The 19,205-nt window shown below is 41.3% G+C and overlaps 1 protein-coding gene across 1 annotated transcript; it reads left to right on the top strand.

Annotated features, from left to right (window-relative positions):
• The first annotated feature begins 2,050 nt into the window (after positions 1-2,050).
• Positions 2,051-3,034, top strand: LOC127032878 (olfactory receptor 14A16-like). The gene has a single exon (XM_050920472.1). It carries the CDS (start codon positions 2,078-2,080, stop codon positions 3,032-3,034), a length of 957 nt encoding a protein of 318 aa, XP_050776429.1. The 5' UTR covers positions 2,051-2,077.
• Positions 3,035-19,205: the final 16,171 nt, after the last annotated feature.

The following is a 19,205-nucleotide window of genomic DNA, read 5'->3' as shown; positions in this document are numbered from 1 at the left end:
CATCTATGCACTTGCCTGTGGGACTCTGCTGCTGAGCTGTGCAAGGCTCCAGGGAGTTAGTCTCAATAGCCCTTAGGAAATAGACATGAATAAATCACCTTCCCACAGCATCAATCTTTTAATCCCAGTGATGCTCAATGCCAGCTACACACAGCTCATCTGCAGAGAGCAACAGGTTTGAGTCTAGTTCTGTCAGTTCTGTCTCAGACTGAGGAGGTGGGGAAAGGATTCTCGGATACCTGTGCCTTTAGCGTCTAGATTCTAGTATATAAATAGATATCGATCAAAGAATCCTGGTGCTGGATGACTGAATGCATCATATGTTGGAAAAAAAATCCACAAATATCAGCACAGTAAGTTTACTATTTCAATAAATATGTTGGGGGATCAACATACAGGGGAAACTTAAGATGCTAAATAAGACTTACATTATGAACTCATTAAGACTTTTACTCGTAGTTAAATCAAATACCTGCTGCTGACTGGAATTTTTCCACCTTTTGAGAAAATTTTGACTTTTCACAGCAAACCTCAAATCATTCCCCTCCTCCCCACAGTTTTTGGCAAATGAAAGCTTTCTGCTGAAAACTGGATTTTTTTAATCACTAAAACAAAAATTTGGAGTTTTGAGTTTTCAAATTCTTTACAAAAGAATCCCAATATGTTTGAGGGAAGCAGACAGATTCTAGAAATTTTTGGTGGTAGTGATGTTTAGATGAAAAGCCAATCTCCATGAGAAATAACACAGCTGAAAATTTCCAGCCAGCTGTAAATTTTACATAAATTTCAGAACATTAATATTGCCTGATCAAAGCTTGAATTCAAACCCATTTATTCTATTGCAGCTGTGTGATTTCTCTTTCAAAGGGATTGTTGCGTAGAGGTAACAATTTAGTAAACGGTAAAGTTGGCAGGGCACAGAATGTTTTATACAGACAAGTCTCTTAAAACCCCAGTTTAGTTTTGAACCAGGCAGGCAAAGCCTCTCTATCCTGCCACCATTCAAGGACATACAGGAGCTCACTCGGAGTAGAACCCTGATCTCCTGGTCTAGCTCCACACTGCTGCTGGCTGAGTGTAAAGAATGTATATGAGTTTGCAGAACTTACACAGAGTAAGACAAGGGGTCATGTTATCAAAGGTATTTAGGTGCCTAGTGGGATTTTCAGAAGCATCTAGGAGCTTATAACTCATTGATTTCAAGGGGTTTTGAGGGCCTAGATGATTTTGAAAATCCCACTAGGTGCCTCAATACCTTTAACAATCTGCCCCCCTGGCCCCTCTGAAAGCCCTTACAGTCCTAGTAGAGATGGCAGAGAAAGGGAGGGAGGGGAAACAGAGGCAGAAAGAGGGGAAATGTCTGGGCTAAGGTCACACATCAGGTCACCGGCAGAGACAAGAACAAAGCCCAGGTGTCCTAACAACCCCTGCACTGCACAGTACAGAGTAAATGATAAAACATAGCGATGATGGAGGTATGCTGCTAGCTCATTGTTACACGCAGACAGAAGTACAGCTGGGAATTGTTGCCATAAATCAAATTGGAAGCAGACAGCTGGCTGTCTAGGCATAGAACTTAGATTAGAAACATCACAGATGAGCTGCTACTTGCGATGCTGGAGAAGTCTGTGTTATTTTGCCCTTCAAAGTGGGAATCAGGATGTGTTGGCATTTTAATCTATTAGTTTCATGCCCAAATTGTGCACTTGGTGATGGTCGCAATGGAGGGACTTTCTTTGCAAGAATTGTTAGATTTGGAGTGTGCTTTGTTCTATCCTTCATACTGCATTTTATCAAGCTACACCTTGGACCAAATCCTCAGGTTGGGTAAAGTGATGAAGATATGTTAAGTTTAAAGGCGGTTACTCTAGTGTGATAATGTGACTGATTGATTGTCAGAGGTAAGGAGCACTAACGACACCTAGTCATTGTAAGTGAGGAGTTCTGTGCACCTTTGACATCCTTATAATGAGATATTAGGAAAAGGAGAAGCAGGCCATTCTCTCTGTCACTCTGGTCCTCACTATTGTCCTTCTCATTTCCTGCACAGGCATCACACAGTGTACTGAGGAAGAAAATGTCCAACCAAACCGCCATTACCGAATTCCTTCTCCTGGGATTCTCTGACGTTTGGGAACTGCGGATTTTATGTTTTATTGTGTTTTTAGTGCTTTACCTGATATCCCTGCTGGGGAACCTTCTCATCATCACAGCTATAGCCCTCGACCATCACCTTCACATCCCCATGTACTTCTTCTTGATTAATCTGTCCATCCTAGACTTTGGCTACATCTCTGTCACCATCCCCAAATCGATGGTAAATTCCCTCATGAACACTAGATTGATTTCTTATTCTGGATGTGTTGCCCAAGTCTTTTTTTACATATTCTTTGCTTCAGCAAATTATGCTTTACTGGTTATCATGGCGTACGACCGATACGTCGCCATCTGCCAACCACTGCACTATGAGATGGTGATGAACAGGAGAGCTTGTGTCCAAATGGCAGCCAGTGCCTGGATCAGTGGTATTCTGTGCTCTGCATTGCACACTGGGAACACATTTGCGATATCCTTCTGTGGAGGCAACATGGTGGATCAGTTCTTCTGTGAAATTCCTCAGCTCCTCCATCTTGCCTGCTCTGACTCATATCTTGGTGAAGTTGTTGTTATCTCTCTTTTTATGCTTTTATCTTTAATCTGCTTTGCCTTTATAATTGTGTCGTATGTTCAGGTCTTCAAAACAGTGCTGAGAATCCCTTCTCAGGAGGGCCGGCATAAAGCCTTTTCCACCTGCCTCCCTCATCTCATTGTGGTCTCCTTATTCCTTTTCACTGGCACCTTTGCTTTCCTGAAACCCACCTCCAACTCAACCTCAGATCTGAATTCCTTGGTGGCTGTTCTCTATTCCATAATGCCCCCAATGATGAATCCGATCATCTACAGCATGAGAAACAAGGAAATGAAAGGTACACTGAGTAAACTGATAGGCTGGAAATTATTTAGCAAGAATAAAATGTCTATATTTCTCCACTGATCCCAGTTTCATTCTGTGTTTCTTTATAAAAATAATCAGCTGATGATATTATTGCTTTCATGAAACAATAGTGTGCAATCTTATTATCCAGAATTAGGTATTTCCAGTAATAAAAATCAAGATAAACTTAAGTCAAGAAAAAAGGTAGTTACTAGAGGTTTACATCAATGCAATGAAGATCAGAATCCATCTATCTATCTATCTATCTACCTGTCTACCTATCTATCTATCTATGTATTGCTAGCCATCAACATTCTATGTGATAACCTTGCACATACAATCAGTAGCTATAGCCAAGTTCCCAGTGGGTTCTCTGGCTCCTCTTATTTTTCAGGATAGCAACTCAGACTGAGGTATCAATGCATTTGTTCTTTGGGTTTTTTTGTTTGTCAGATTTTTAGTTTATTTTTGTTTAGGTGTTTGTTGTTTTTATTTGTTTCTTTGTTCCAGGTGGATTTACAGGTGAGAAGGCCTGGAGAGATTTTGAGTGTTTGGCTAGACAGGATTTTCAATGTTTGCCTTCTCTTGAGAGCTCCTATGTCATATCTTTGATGAGGTTTTCTGAGTGAACTGAAGTTTTGCCCCCCACAATCATAAAAGGGTGCAAGGGAAGTTTCTGAATGGCTAAGTTCCTTCTGAAATGATTATGTATATACTGTTGGGATATTATTGTTTTATTAATGACATGCTAGGAGCCTCAGGAAGATTTTTTTTATTATTTTAACCCGATGAAGAGCTCCATGTAGCTCGAAAGCTTGTCCCTCTTACCAACAGCAGATGGTCCAATAAAAGATATTACTTCACCCATCTTCTCTATGCAAGTACTATGCCAGTCTTGCTATTGTAAAAAGACTGTTTTGAAGAGAAACTTTGTCCAGTGTTTTCTAAAGAAAATCTATCTTGGGATAATGAGGCCAAGTTTGATCTTATTGAAATCACTGACGTTTAGCCCCTCACCTCGAAGAAATTAGGATTTAGCCAATAGCCTATATACACAAGGATCCAGAATTGGCAACAGACCCCTGGAGAAAGTGAGGGTGATAGAAATGTAAGGGTCTGATATCCCAACTCATCTACACCAGCACCAATGTAGACTAGACCAGTTGACATCACCAAATTAATACTGATGAGGTTTTGGCCCAATGTCTCTGGGCTTCACACAGTAGTAACATAAACACTGGTGTAAATTACTTGTTTGGAGTTGTTTCGTTCTAGCCTTGGTGTAAGTGGAAAAGTGCCATCACATGCATTGATCTGGTGTTCCATACACTATCCCATGTAGATCTACTCACTTCCAAGCTGAGAAAGGATCTCAGAAGTTATTAGTATTAGAATACCATCTTTGTGCATGGCTCTGGACACTACACATATGACAGACAAAAACAGATCATGGGATTAGACAGAGAGACAGACAGATAGGACCATTTCTTCTCCTAACACATAACCAAATTTAGTCAGAATGATAGATTTCTCTTTGATTGTGAATTATGTTAGCTAGAAAGCTAGATAATAAATAATCTATGAAAATTATTGTGCTGCTTTTCCTGGTAGTGATTGTCTTTGTCCACATTATGAGTTTCTTATAAGTCCTTCTTATTAAGCCTTATTTAGCAAAAATTTTTTATGACTATATCTTACTCCATCGCTTTTTTACAAACAGCTTATCAAAAGTACTTGGTGTTTGGACTTCGAGCTGTTTTGACTGGATACATTTTAAACATGCTATGTTTTGTTTCACTGAATAAATGGAAATATCACACAAGAGTTCCTGAAAAATCAAGGGGCTAATTCTCAGATGGTTTAAATTGTCATAGCTCTGTTGAAGTCAATAGATCTCTGAGAATTTACACCAGCGGAGGATCTAGTCCAAAACCTCATGATTATGAAATTAAAACTCACTTTGAATATTTTGTACAAAGACCCTGATTCTGCAGCCACTTCAGCACTTTCTAAACTTTAAACACGAATGGTCCCATTGAAGGTTTAAAGAAAAACTTATACTTAAATTCCTGTTGGTTATGGGTTAGGGTTATGGATAGGGCTTAAGGCTAACTCCAAACTGGTGTCAGACCCTGACACCGTACAAGTTACTCCTTTCTCAGTCAAATAAAGCCCAAGAATTGGAGCTTTGGATTATTCTCCCTTTCTGGGTTCTGGATTATTTATAAGAAATAACAGTTTATCTCAAACCCAGACTCTCTGAGTCTTCTTCTCCAGACTCACCAGTGCAGTTTGCCCCTTCATCACCAACCTCTCCTTCCTGGATGTCCTCCTCAGAAGTCATCTATTAAAGGACAGGCCCAGCAAAGAAAGTAACAGAATGCCACTAGCCATTTCTTTCAGCCCCCAGCTTAAACCTCTCTAGCGCACTATCAAGGATCTACAACGTATACTGATGGATGATCCCTCACTCTCACAGACCTTGGGAGACAGGCCAATACTCACTTACAGACAGCCCTCAAAGCTGAAGAAAATACTCACCAGCAACCACACAAAAAAAACACTAACCCAGGAGCCTATCCTTGCAACAAACCCCCTTGCGAACTCTGTTCACATGTCTTTTCAAAGGACACCATCATAGGACCTAATCACATCAGCCAAACCATAAAAGGCTCGTTCACCTGCACATCTGTCAATGTGATATATACCATAATGTGCCAGCAATGCCCCTCTGCCATGTACATTGGCCAAACTGGATAGTCTCTATGCAAAAGAATAAATGGACACAAATCAGATGTCAAAATTATAATATTCAAAAACCAGTTGGAGAACACTTCAACCTCCCTGGAAACTCAATTACAGACCTAAAAGTGTCACTTCAACAAAAAAACTTCAAAAACAGACTCCAATGAGAAACTGCAGAATTGAGATTAATTTGCAAACTGGCCACCATCAAACTGAATAAAGACTGGGAGTGGATGGGTCATTACACAAACTAAAACTATTTCCCCATGCTAATTTCCCCCCTACTGTTACTCACACCTTCTTTCAACTGTTTGAAATTGGCCATCCTGATAACACTACAAAAGTTTTTTTTCTCCTGCTGATGTTATCCCACAATTAATTGATTTGTCTCAGAATGGGTATGGCAACCCCCACCTCTTCGTGTTCTCTGTATGTATATATATCTTCCTACTGTATTTTCAACTCCATACATTTGATCAAGTGGGTTTTAGCCCACACAAGCTTATGCTCAAAGAAATTAGTTAGACTCTAGGTTCTTTAGGTAATCCTCCTAAATGCCTTTAAAAATCTGGCCCTATTATATTTATGAGTGTCAAAGTCACTTTTGAAAATAAGACTTAGGTACCCAAATAACTTGATGGGGGTGATACTTTGAACCAATGGCAGTAAATGGAGGCCAAGTATCAGAGGGGTAGCCGTGTTAGTCTGGATCTGTGAAAGCAGCAAAGGATCCTGTGGCACCTTATAGACTAACAGACGTTTTGGAGCATGAACTTTCGTGGGTGAATACCCACTTCCTCAGATGCATGTAATGGAAATTTCCAGGGGCAGGTATATATATGCTAGCAAGCAAGCTAGAGATAACGAGGTCAGTTCAATCAGGGAGGATGAGGCCCTGTTCTAGCAGTTGAGGTGTGAAAACCAAGAGAGGAGAAACTGGTTCTGTAATTGGCAAGCCATTCACAGTCTTTGTTCAATCCTGAGCTGATGGTGTCAAATTTGCAGATGAACTGAAGCTCAGCAGTTTCTCTTTGAAGTCTGGTCCTGAAGTTTTTTTGCTGCAAGATGGCCACCTTAAGGTCTGCTATAGTGTGGCCAGGGAGGTTGAAGTGTTCTCCTACAGGTTTTTGTATATTGCCATTCCTAATGTCCGATTTGTGTCCATTTATCCTTTTCCGTAGAGACTGTCCAGTCTGGCTGATGTACATAGCAGAGGGGCATTGCTGGCATATGATGGCGTATATTACATTGCTGGATGTGCAGGTGAATGAACCAGTGATGGTGTGGCTGATCTGGTTAGGTCCTGTGATGGTGTCGCTGGTGTAGATATGTGGGCAGAGTTGGCATCGAGGTTTGTTGTATGGATTGGTTCCTGAGCTAGAGTTATTATGGTGCGGTGTGCAGTTACTGGTGAGAATATGTTTCAGGTTGGCAGGTTGTCTGTGTAAATGGAGGATAATCTGTGTGTGTGTGTGTGTGTGTGTGTGTGTGAGAGAGAGAGAGAGAGAGACGGTTTGGATCACAGAACCCCCCCTGGGAGTTGCCAATTGATATGCCAAGACTACCTCTGCTCCTGTTTTCCCTGCCAGCTCAGGACTCCACTCCAGCACCTTGTCTTGCTGAGCCAGATACTCCTGTCTGCTCCAACAAAGACCCAGGGTCTGAATTTCTTGCCCCAAATCTTCAGGTTTACCTGAAAACAGCTCACAGGAGTGTGTTTGTCTTTAGCACTCAGGTGCCCAACTTCCAATGGGGTCTAAACCCAAATAAATCTGTTTTACCCCGTATAAAGCTTATGCAGGGTATACTCATACATTTTTTGCTCTCTATAACACTGAGAGAGAGATATGCCCAGTCATTTGTTCCCTGAGGTATTAATACATACTCTGAGTTAATTAATACGTAAACAGTGATTTTATTAAATACAGAAAGTAAGGTTGAAGTGGTTCCAAGTAGTAGAAGACAGAACAAATTAGTCACCAAACAAAATAAAACAAAATGCGCAAATCTGTGTCTAATCAAACTGAATACATATAATCTCACCAGTTCCAGAATGCTCCCATTTACAGACTAATCTCCTTTTAGCCTGGGTCCAGCAATCACTCACACGCCCTGTAGTTACTGTTCTTTGTTCCAGTTTCTTTAACTATACTAGGGGAGTGGCGGGTGGAAGGGTGGGTGGAGAGGTTCTCTCTTTAGCCAGCTGAGGACAACATGGAGGGGGTCTCCTAAGGGTTTAAATAGATTTTCTCTTCTGGGTACACACCTCTCCCTCCCCCTGTGTAGAATACAGTCATAAAATGGAGATTTGGAATCACATAAGCAAGTCACCTGCCCATGCATGACTCAGGACATGAAAGTAGCAGCCATTACCCACATACCTTGAACATCCTCAGGTAGACTTCTTATGTGGATTGGAGTCTTTCATGCTCTTTTGTCTGTTAAGTGCTTCCTGACTGAGCACTTAACCTGCACATTTCTTTCCCAAGAGGTGACCAAATGTTCTAACTAAGGCTACTTAGAAATCAGGCAAGTGTATAGCCAATATTCATAATGTTCATAACTTCAAAAACAAAAATGATACATGCATACAAACAGGATTAATACATTCAGTAGATCATAAGCTTTACGGAGATATGTTTCATGGCATATGTAGCATAAAACACATTCTAAGCACATTTCCATAAAGCCTTATGGGAGGTACCATCACAGTGTTTATATGAGAAGAAGAGTGAGAATGTATTGCAAGTCAGTGTATCGCCAGGTCTACACTGGAAAAGTTTTATTGATATAGCAATACAAATAAAATTTTCTGAGGTAAATGTACTAGTAGTTTTTCTGGTATTGCTTACACAGGTTCTCTGAGAGAAACAAGCCACATCGCAGAAGCATTTTTAAGCTGGTTTAACCATATTTACACTAGGGATTTTATTAGTATAGAAATGTTGCAAAAAAATCACACTTTCAAGCTGTCATTGCTATGATGGTGAAAGTTTCTAGTGTAGATCTGTGTGATGGGGTAAGGCCAGATGGCTACAGTAAAGTACTGGGGAACAGGTATGTTAGCCCCAGGCTAAACAAATCCCTAGGACCGTGATAACCAAATGGCAGTTGCTCCAGGTTAATCAAGGAACCTTGGGCCAATTAAGATCTTTCTAGAAGGCAGTAGAGATAGCTACATTGATTAGAACACCTGCAGCCAATCAAGGCAGGCTAATCAGGTCACCTGGGTTTAAAAAGGAACTCACTCCAGTCAGGTGAGGAGGAGCCAGAGAAGAGGAAGTGTATGTGAGGAGCAAGAAGTGAGAGCAAGAGGGTGTGCTGCTGGAGGACTAAGGAGTACAAGCATTATCAGACACCAGGAGGAAGGTCTTGTGGTGAGGATAAAGAAGGTGTTTGGAGGAGACCATGGGGAAGTAGCCCAGGGAGTTGTAGCTGTCACACAGCTGTTAGAAGAGGCACTATAGACAGTTGCAATCCACAGGGCCCTGGGCTGGAACCCCGAGTAGAGGGACGACCTGGCTTCTGCTCAAACCTCCCAACTCCTGATCAGACACAGAAGGAGTTGATCCAGATTGTGGGGAAGATCACTGAGGTGAGCAAATCTGCCAATAAGTACAGGACCCACCAAGGTAGAGGAGGAACTTTGTCACAATCTGGTTTACGTGTTTCTTTTGTGAGATTATATTATGAGTGCAATATACTGAGATTTTGCTTTCAGTGTGTGTTTGCTAGTCAAGTACACTGCTCACATGTGTTGTTGTCAGTGTACATTATTGTGAGTGTATACCTGAGTTGAAATCAATGTGCATGTGAGATTTCTATTCCTGTTTGTGTCCTTGAGAACATACATGATGTGAATGCACTATATCATGTGTTTATTACTGAAAAATATTGTGAAATTTTTCTCTGTGTTGTCAGTGCTTCTTCTGGAGTGCAAGTGTGCATTATAGTTCTGTTAGTGAATACACAATATTGTGTATTAATGAAAAATATTGTGTGACAACATGTGAGTTGTGACAGGATTATTGTCCATGTTTCATGGGTGCATGCTTCTGTATTGATGGGCAAATATTATTTTGTGCATGTGTACGTTTGGAAGTGAACATTAATAATGACTTACCACTGAGCCTGGTAAAAAAAAATAAAATCAAAAGCTGCTGTCTTTCTGCAGCTCTTAAGATGGTGAGATTTTAGTTCGTTCAAAGGTAATGCTTACAATGCATCATTTCCTCACATGCCAAGTTCAGCTCATTTTAGGGGTCCTTCAACATTTGTATTTGTTGTCTTGTTAATTTTAAAACAAAATTTGCAATAATGATTTTCAAAAGTCACTTTTATTCTGCATCCTGAAAGGACTCCAGAATTGTGCAAAAAATTACATATTTGGGTTTTAATTGTCAAGGGGAGTCTAAGCAAGTTCGTGCAGTAGATAGGAATTCAGAGCTTGTTCTAGGCCCAGGTCCTCCAAGGTATTATGCACTTAGCTCCCATGGGACTTGGTTTTTGGTTTTGCCACTGACATACTTGGTGGCTCTGGGCAATAGCCAATACTTGGTGCTTCAGAGCAGGTGAAAAATCAATTCATCCAGTGCTGCATATGGAATGTAAATTGTTCCTAATGCCCAGAGGCCAGCTCAGAAAAACTCAGTTCCCATTCAGGCACCAAATTAAATGGTGCCCATGGATTAATTTAATCTGATAATGACGTCAGCCTCATGATAGCCTCTTATAGAAAGAACTGTCATAACTCAACTCTATAGATAATCGGGAAAAAAAGCTCTATTATTCACTGCTCTGTCTATCTAAAGTGTCTATATGGCTGCCATGACTGCAGTATCTGAGCCAGGAGTGCTCAAAAACATTCTAGCACAATGTTTTCCAATGGAAAAATTGCAAGGTTCACCAAACAAAATTTTCACAGAAAGTCTCCAGTTTCCTTGAAATTTTTCTGTTTTTCATTTAAAGAAATGAAAACCAGAAAAACACATTTTTTTGGCTGAAAATTGTATTTTTAAATTTAATTTAATGGTTTTTGACAGTTGTCAGACAAAAAAGTTTGGTGTTGAGAAATGTTGGGGGTTTTCTTTGACAAAAAACCCAAAATTTTCATGAGGAAACAAAGTTTCGAACCACTTCTGTTTTAAACACTAACTATTTAATATATTTATCCTCACCCCATCCCTATAAGGCAGGAGAGTACTATTATATCCATGTTATAGATGGGAATTGTTGTCCAGAAAGAATGACGTGCCCAAGATCACACAGGAAATCCATGGCAAAACAGGTAGCTGAGCTGGGTCCCTCAGGTTCCAGGTTAGTGTCTAAACCACTGGACCATTATTCGCCAGTCACTGCTGTCATGCTGTCTGGAATGGCTCACAACCGTGAGTGCCAATCTCAGGTCAGACTGTCAGAACACAGGGCAGACACCTCAACCTGGTGGTATATTCTATAATTAGATGTTACCAAGCCAGTAATAAATATGAACCCCTGTCTTACTATATTAGTATTACCATGGAATCACAGACAGTCCCCTAGGCTCTCCAGCCAATCTTACCACCCAGATAAACTGGACTTTGGTATAAAAGGTTCTTAAAACAAAAAAATCACATTATATTAGGTTCCTCCCAACCCCAAAGGGTTAGTCACTTATCCCAGGTCAGTGGATACTCTATATCTCATACCAAAGGCAATGCTGGCAGCCAATTTCTCTAGTAAACTAACTAAAAGTTTATTAGCTAAGAAAAGAAATGAAAGTTATTGAGAGGCTAAAGCAGGCAAAAGACATTAACGGGTTTGGACAGTCCAAGTGTGTCAGTCCAAAGTGACAGCAAAGATGTGGTAATCTGCTAGTTTTCCATAAGTCTCTCAGGGTTACCCAAGATAACTTTGGGGATCTCTGTCTTGCAGCTGGAATGTTCCCTGAAAGTGTCCAAACAGCTCTGAGATACAGAACTATTCCCTGGATCCATTCCCATAGCTGTCTTCCCCAGAAAGCAATCTGGCAAGTGTTTCCATCACAGCAGGGGTTTTTCCTCTGTTGACTAAAGACAGACTGGTTCCTATATTCCTGTGGAACACAGGCAAATTCTGCTGGGGAAAAAAAAGACAAATATTTCACCCAGATCTATGAAAATTCATGAAAAGCTCCAACAAAACTGAATCATGGATCATCTCTAAATAAAAGTTTCATTATCTATTTTCTCATCCAGTCTCAATTATTATGCCCCAGATTTTGGTGAAGTGAGGCACAGAGAATTGAATTAACATAGCTGCATAGTTAGGCTTAAATTACAAGAATTCTTGGCATCTTGTGACCTCCTCTCTCTAGATCCCTGGCTGTACTAGTTACCATTTCAGGCTGGGATTCTCAAGATGTACACACCTTACTCCCATAGGCTTCTTTGCGAATCCCAGCCTACATTATGTGAAATTCAAGAGACGCCTGGGCCTTGGCATGAACAAGATAGACACAGGAGCAGGATTACAAAGGCACCTAAAGAAGGAGACAGGTGCCTATTGGAATTGACAATAACATCTAAGCAGGTTAAGCTCCTCTCTCCCACTGAGTTACCATGGGACTTAGACACTTAACTCATTTAGGAGCATTGATCAATCTCCATTAGTGCCTGTTTCACCTTTGAAAACCTGGCCCACAGATAGCAGCGAAGCTGGGCTGGAATCAGGGAATGCCGGGGGAGAGCGTGGGCCCGGTGTTATGTGGAGTTCAGAGCTGAGGGACAGAATGGCTCTTTTGGCTTTATCACCTATTCATCTGTGCACTTGCCTGGGGGCCTCTGCTGCTGAGCTGTGCAGGGCTCCAGGCAGTGAGTTCCACTAGCCCTTAGGAATTAGATATGAATAAATCATCTTTCCACAGCATCAGTCCTTTAATCCCAGTGATGCTCAACGCCAGCTACACACAGCTCATCTGCAGAGCCAACAGGTTTGAGTCCAGTTCAGTTTCAGAATGAGGAGGTGGGGAAAGGATTCTCTGATACCTGTGTCTTCAGCTTCTAGATTCTGGTATATAGATAGGTATTGACCAATGAATCCTGGTGCTAGAAGACTGAATGTGTCATATTCTGGGAAAAATTACACAAAGATCAGCACAGTAAGTTTGCTATTTCAATTAAATATGTTGTGGGATCAACATATGGGGGGAAATTATGATGCTAAATAAGACTTACATTATGAACTCACTAAGACTTTTACTCATAGTTTAATGCAATACCTGCTGCTGACTGGAATTTTTCCACCGTCTGGGAAAATGTTGATTTTTCACAGAAAACTCAAATTGATATTTTCCCCCATTTTTTGGCAAATGGAAACTTTCTCCTGAAAACTAGATTTTTTTATCACAAAACCAAAAAAAAGTGTTTTTTGAGTTTTCAGTTTCTTTACAGAAGAATATCAAAATGTTTGAGGTAAGCAAACAGATTCTATGATTTTGTTGGTGGTGATGTTATTTAGATGAAAAAACAATCTCCATTAGAAATAACACAGCTGAAAATTTCCAAACAGCTGTAAATTTTACATAAATGTCAGAACGTTAATATTGCCTGATAAGAGCTTGATTTCAAACCCATTTATTCTATTTCATCTGTGTGATTTCTCTTTCAAAGGGACAGTTGCATAGAGGTCACAATTAAATAACCAGTAAAGTTGGCAGCACACAGAATGTTTTATATGGACTCGTCTCTTTAAACCCCGGTTTAGAGTTGAACCAGGCAGCCAAAGCCTGTCTCTCCTGACCACATTCAAGGACATCTGAGAGTTCACTGGGAGTAGAACCCTGATCTCTTGGTCTAGCTCCATGGAGCCATGTTCTCAAAAGTATTTAGGTGCCTAGTGAGACTTTCAGAAGCACCTAGAAGCTTACAACTCATTGATTTCAAGGGGTTTGGAGGGCCTAGATGTTTTTGAAAATCCCACTATGTGCCTCAATACCTTTAACAATCTGCCCCACAGTCCCTCTCCGAAAGCCCTTACAGTCCTGGTAGACAGGGCAGAGAAAGGGAGGGAAGGGAATCAGAAGCAGAAAGAAATGAAATGACTGGGCTAAGGTCACACAGCATGTCGCTAGCAGAGACAAGAATAGAGCTCAAATGTCGTGACAGCCTCTGCACTGCACAGCACAGAGTAAACGATACAACATAGCAATGATGGAGGGATGCTGCTAGCCCATTGTTACATGCAGGCAGAAGTGCAGGTGTGGGTTGTTGCCATAAATCAATTTGGAAGCAGGCAGCAGGCTGTCTAGGCACAGAGCTTGGGATAAAAACAACACAGATGAGCTGCTACATGCGATACTGGAGTAGTCTACGTCATATTGCCCTACAAAGTGGGAATCAGGCAGTGATGGTATTTTAGTCTATTAGTTTCATGCCCAAGGTGTGAGCTTGGTGATAGTCGCAATGGGGGATCCTTCCTTGCAAGAATTGTTGCATCATTCATAGTGCATTTTATCAAGCTACACCTTGGGCCAAATCCTCAGATCTGGTAAAGTGACGAAGCTCTGCTGAGTTTAAGGGAGGTTACAATAGTGCGATAATGGGATTGACTGATTGTCAGAGGAGAGAAGCACTTACAATACCTACTCATTGTAAGTGATGAGTTCTGTGCACCTTTGACATTCATATAATGAAATATCAGGAAAAGGAGAAACAGAGCCATTCTCTGTGTCACTCTAATCTTGACCATTGTTCTTCTCATTCCCTCCACAGCCATCCCACAGTGTACTGAGGAAGAAAATGTCCAACCAAACCACTGTAATTGAATTCCTTCTCCTGGGATTCTCTGCCATTAGGGAATTGCAGATTTTACATTTTATTGTATTTCTAGTGCTTTACCTGATATCCGTGATGGGGAATCTTCTCGTCCTCACAGCCATGGCCCTCGACCATCACCTTCACAACCCCATGTACTTCTTCTTGATTAATCTGTCCATATTAGACTTTGGCTACATCTCTGTCACCATCCCCAAATCCATGGTCAATTCCCTCATGAACACCAGATTGATTTCATATTCTGGCTGTGTTGCCCAAGTCTTTTTTTCTTATTCTTTGCTTCAGCAAATTTTGCCATATTGACCATCATGGCATACGACCGATACGTCGCCATCTGCCAACCACTGCACTATGAGATGGCGATGAACAGGAGAGCTTGTGTCCAAATGGCAGCCAGTGCCTGGATCAGTGGTATTCTTTATTCTGCACTGCACACAGGGAAAAACATTTGCGATATCCTTCTGTGGAGGCAATATGGTGGATCAGTTCTTCTGTGAAATTCCTCAGCTCCTCCATCTTGCCTGCTTTGACTCATATCTTGGTGAAATTGTTCTTATTTCTCTTAGTGTGCTTTTATGTTTAAGCTGCTTTGCTTTTATAACTGTGTCATATGTTCAGATCTTCAAAACTGTGCTGAGAATCCTTTCTGAGGAGGGCTGGCAGAAAGCCTTCTCCACTTGCCTCCCTCACCTCATTGTGGTCTCCTTATTACTTTTCACTGGCCTCTTTTCCTTTCTGAAACCCACCTCCAACTCAACCTCAGATCTGAATCTCTTGGTGGCTGTTCTCTATTCCATAATGCCCCCAGTGATGAATCCGGTCACCTACAGCATGAGAAACAAGGAAATGAAAAGGGCACTGAGTAAACTGATAGGTTGGAGGTTATTCAGCAAGAATAAAATGTTTATATTTCTCCACTGATCACAGTTTCATTCTGTGTTTTTTATAAATATAATTGGCTGATGAGATTATTGGCTTCATGAGAACATACTGTGCAATCTGTTTATGCAAAATTGGGTAGTTCCACTGAGAAAAATCCAGACAAACTGAAGTCAAGAAAAATAGTTGTTACTGTACATTTTTATCAAAGTAATTTAGACTGGAATCTATCTATCTATCTATCTATCAACAGAGTCAGGATGAGCTGTACCCTGTCATCTGGTGGTGAATTATGGCTAATGTGGCAAAGAATATCAGGGGCTGATCTTGTTTGCATAGGCACACCCACCCTGCCTAGCATCGCCCACGGCAGCCTAAAATGGTCTCTTTGACAGCTGTGGGATCCTCAATTTCTCTGTTATTGGGGCAGGAGGAATAAAGTGTTGTTACCCTGACTATTTGAATGAGGGACTGTGAACCTGTTTTAATGGCAGAGGATCTCACCATCAACTTAGTAGCACTCGCTAGATGAGGGACAAGGGTTCCAAAACTCAGTGAATGGAAAGGGGCTGGGGATTGGTATGTGTACCTGAGAGTATGGGTCCCTGCAACACCAATGCATCTTCTCTTCTCTTCTCTTCTCTTCTCTTCTCTTCTCTTCTCTTCACTATTGAGTAGCACAGCTAAGTTTGGTTTCATTAGTAATCTAGCTAAAAGCTGCTGAGCTGAATTCACTTTGGGCCAATGGTGCACCAGCACCAAGACTCCCCTACTCCAAGCTACGATCACTAAAAGAGTTAAACTTACTGAGCTGAGTGCTGTGTTAAATAGTAGGGGAGCCTGAAGATATATTGCTAAGCAGCTGGCAGAGCAGAGAAGTTTGCAGGATGGTTGGAGTGGCCCACAGACCGGTGAGTGGAGCTGAGCAGGTTGTGGAACGGTTTGTCCGGCCCACGGAACAGTGAGCGAGTGGAGTGGTTTGCGGGGATGGTTGGAGAGTCTCATGGGTCGGCTGGTGGAGTGGAGCTGTTTGTGGTGAGGGCTGCAGCAGAATGCCATGGAGAGGTGAGGCAGTTGGCCTTGAACCACATAAGGTGCCCCTTAACACCCTGTGTGCCCCCCCCCATTTCCACCCAGGCTGAGGTTGTAAAACTCTGCAGATAAACTTTTGAACTTTGGAGTGGCACTGACCAGGGACAGAGACTTTGGGGCTGTTGGACTTCAGAGTGATTGGATTTAAGACCATAAGGGGAAAAGGACATTGTCAAAACTTACTTGGTGGGTCTTTTGTTCATGGTTTATGTTATGAATCCTGTTTGTGGTGTTTCCCCAATATGATGCCACATTGTTTTGCATTGCGTTATTGAAACGGGAACCCTTGGATACTGAACCCGGCCCTTGTTGCTGCCAGCTCAGAGAAGTAGAAGGGTAACATATCTATCTATCTATCTACCCATCTATCTACTGCTAGCCATCACCATTCTATGTGATAATCTTGCACATAGAATCAGTAGCATCGAAAAGTTCCTAATGGGTTCTCTGGCTCTTCTTATTTTTCAGGATAGCAACTCTGACTGAGGTATCAATGCATTTGTTTTAGGTTTCTTCGTTTGTCATATTTTTAGTTTATTGTTGTTTAGTTGTTTGTTGTTTTCATTTGTTTCTTTGTTCTAAGTGGGTTTGCAGGTGGGAAGGCCTGGAGAGATATTGACTGTTTGGTTAGACAGGATTTTCAATGTTTGTTTTCTCTTGAGCCTGCTCCTATGTCATCTCTTTGATGGAGTTTTCTGAATGAGCTGTAGGTATGCTCCCCACAATGACAAAAGAGAGCAAACGAAGTTTCTGCATGGCTAAGTTCCTCCTGAAATGATTATGTATATACTGTTGGGAAATTATTGTTTTATTAATGACATGTTAGGAGCCTCAGGAAGCTGTCTTTTATTATTTTAACCTGAAGACGAGCTCCGTGCAGCTTGAAAGCTTGTCCCTCTCACCAACAGAAGATGGTCCAGTAAAAGATAATACCTCACTCATCTACTCAGTGTAAGAACTGTGTCATTCTTGCTATGGTGCAAAGACTGTTTTGAAGAGAAACTTGTTCCAGTGTTTTCTAAAGAAAATCTAACTAGGGATAATGAGGCCAAATTTGGATCTCATTGAAGTCACTGAGGTGTAGCCCCTCACCTCAAAGAAATTCGGATTTGGCCAATAGCCTACATACAAAAAGGATCCAGAATTGGCAACAGACCCCTGGAGAAAGCGAATGTGGCAGAAATGTAAGGGTCTGATATCCCAACTCATCTAAACACAGCATCAATGTAGATTAGACCTATTGACATCACCAGTTTAATACTGATGAGGTTCTGTCCCAAAGTCTCTGGGCTCCACTCAGTAGTGACATAAACACTGGTGTAAGTTACTTGTTTGATTGTGAATTATGTTAGCTAGATAGATAGATAACAAATAATCTATAAAAACTATTTGTATTTCTTTTCCAGTTAATGATTGTCCTTGTCTGCATCATGATTTTCTAAGTCCTTCTTAAGAAGTCTTATTTAGCAAATATTTTTGTGACTATATCTTACTCCATCGCTCATTTACAAACAGCTTACCAAAAGTACTCTGTGTTTGGACTTTGAGATGTTTTGCTGGATACATTTTAAACATGTTGTGTTTTGTTTCATTGAATAAAAGGAAGTATCAGATATAGGTTCCTGAAAAATCAAGGGGCTAATTCTCAGCTGGTTTAACTTGTCATAGCTCTGTTGAAGTCAATAGATCTCTGAGAATTTACACCAGCTGAGGATCTGGTCCAAAAACGCATGATTATGAAATTAAAATTCACTTTGAATATTCTGTACAAAGGCCCTGATTCTGCAGCCACTTCAGCACATTCTAACTCTAAACATGAATGGCCCCATTGAAGGTTTAAAGAAAAACTTATACTTTAATTCCTGTTGGTTATGAGCTAGGGTTTGGATAGGGCTTAAGACTAACACCTAAGTGGTGTTTTCCCTGCCAGTTCAGGACTCCAGCCCCTCGTCTTGCCGAGCCAGACACTCCCGTCTGCTCCAACAAAGACCCAGAATCTGAATTACTTACCCCAAAGCTGCAGGTTTACCAGAAAACAGCTCACTGAAGAGTGTTTGTCTTTAGTACTCAGATACCCAACTTCCAATGGGGACTAAACCCAAATAAATCCGTTTTACCCTGTATAAAGCTTATACAGAGTAAACTCATAAATTGTTCACCCGCTAGAACACTGATAGAGAGATATCCACAAGTTATTTGCTCCTCCAGTATTAATACATGCTCTGAGTTCATTAATAAGTAAAAAATGATTTTATTAGATACAAAAAGTAGGATTCAAGTGGTTCCAAGCAGTAACAGACAGAACAAAGTGAGTCACCAAGCAAAATAAAATAAAATGTGCAAATCTATGTCTAATCACACTGAATGCAGGTAATCTCAGCAGTTCCAGAATGTTCCCTTATACAGACTAATCTCCTTTTAGCCTGGGTCCAGCAATCACTAACGCCCCTTGCAGTCTATGTCCTTTGTTCTCGTTTCTTTCAGTATCCTGGAGGGTTTGGGGGGTTGGATAGGCTCTCTCTTTAGCCAACTGAGGACAACATAGAGGGGGTCTCCTCAGGAGCACCGCCAGCTTTTGTGGCGCCCTAGATGGAGGATGGTCCCGCCCCCGAAATGCTGCCCCCGACAGAGGAGGTGGAAGGTCTCATCCCCAAAATACCTCTGACGAGCACGATGGCCGAAGATCCAGCTGCCTAGGTTGCCTAATGGGTTGCGCCAGCCCT

The sequence above is a fragment of the Gopherus flavomarginatus genome, chromosome 12 (genome assembly GCF_025201925.1).
Source record: "Gopherus flavomarginatus isolate rGopFla2 chromosome 12, rGopFla2.mat.asm, whole genome shotgun sequence".
Taxonomy (NCBI): domain Eukaryota; kingdom Metazoa; phylum Chordata; order Testudines; family Testudinidae; genus Gopherus; species Gopherus flavomarginatus.
This window is presented reverse-complemented; position numbering and strand designations above follow the sequence as displayed.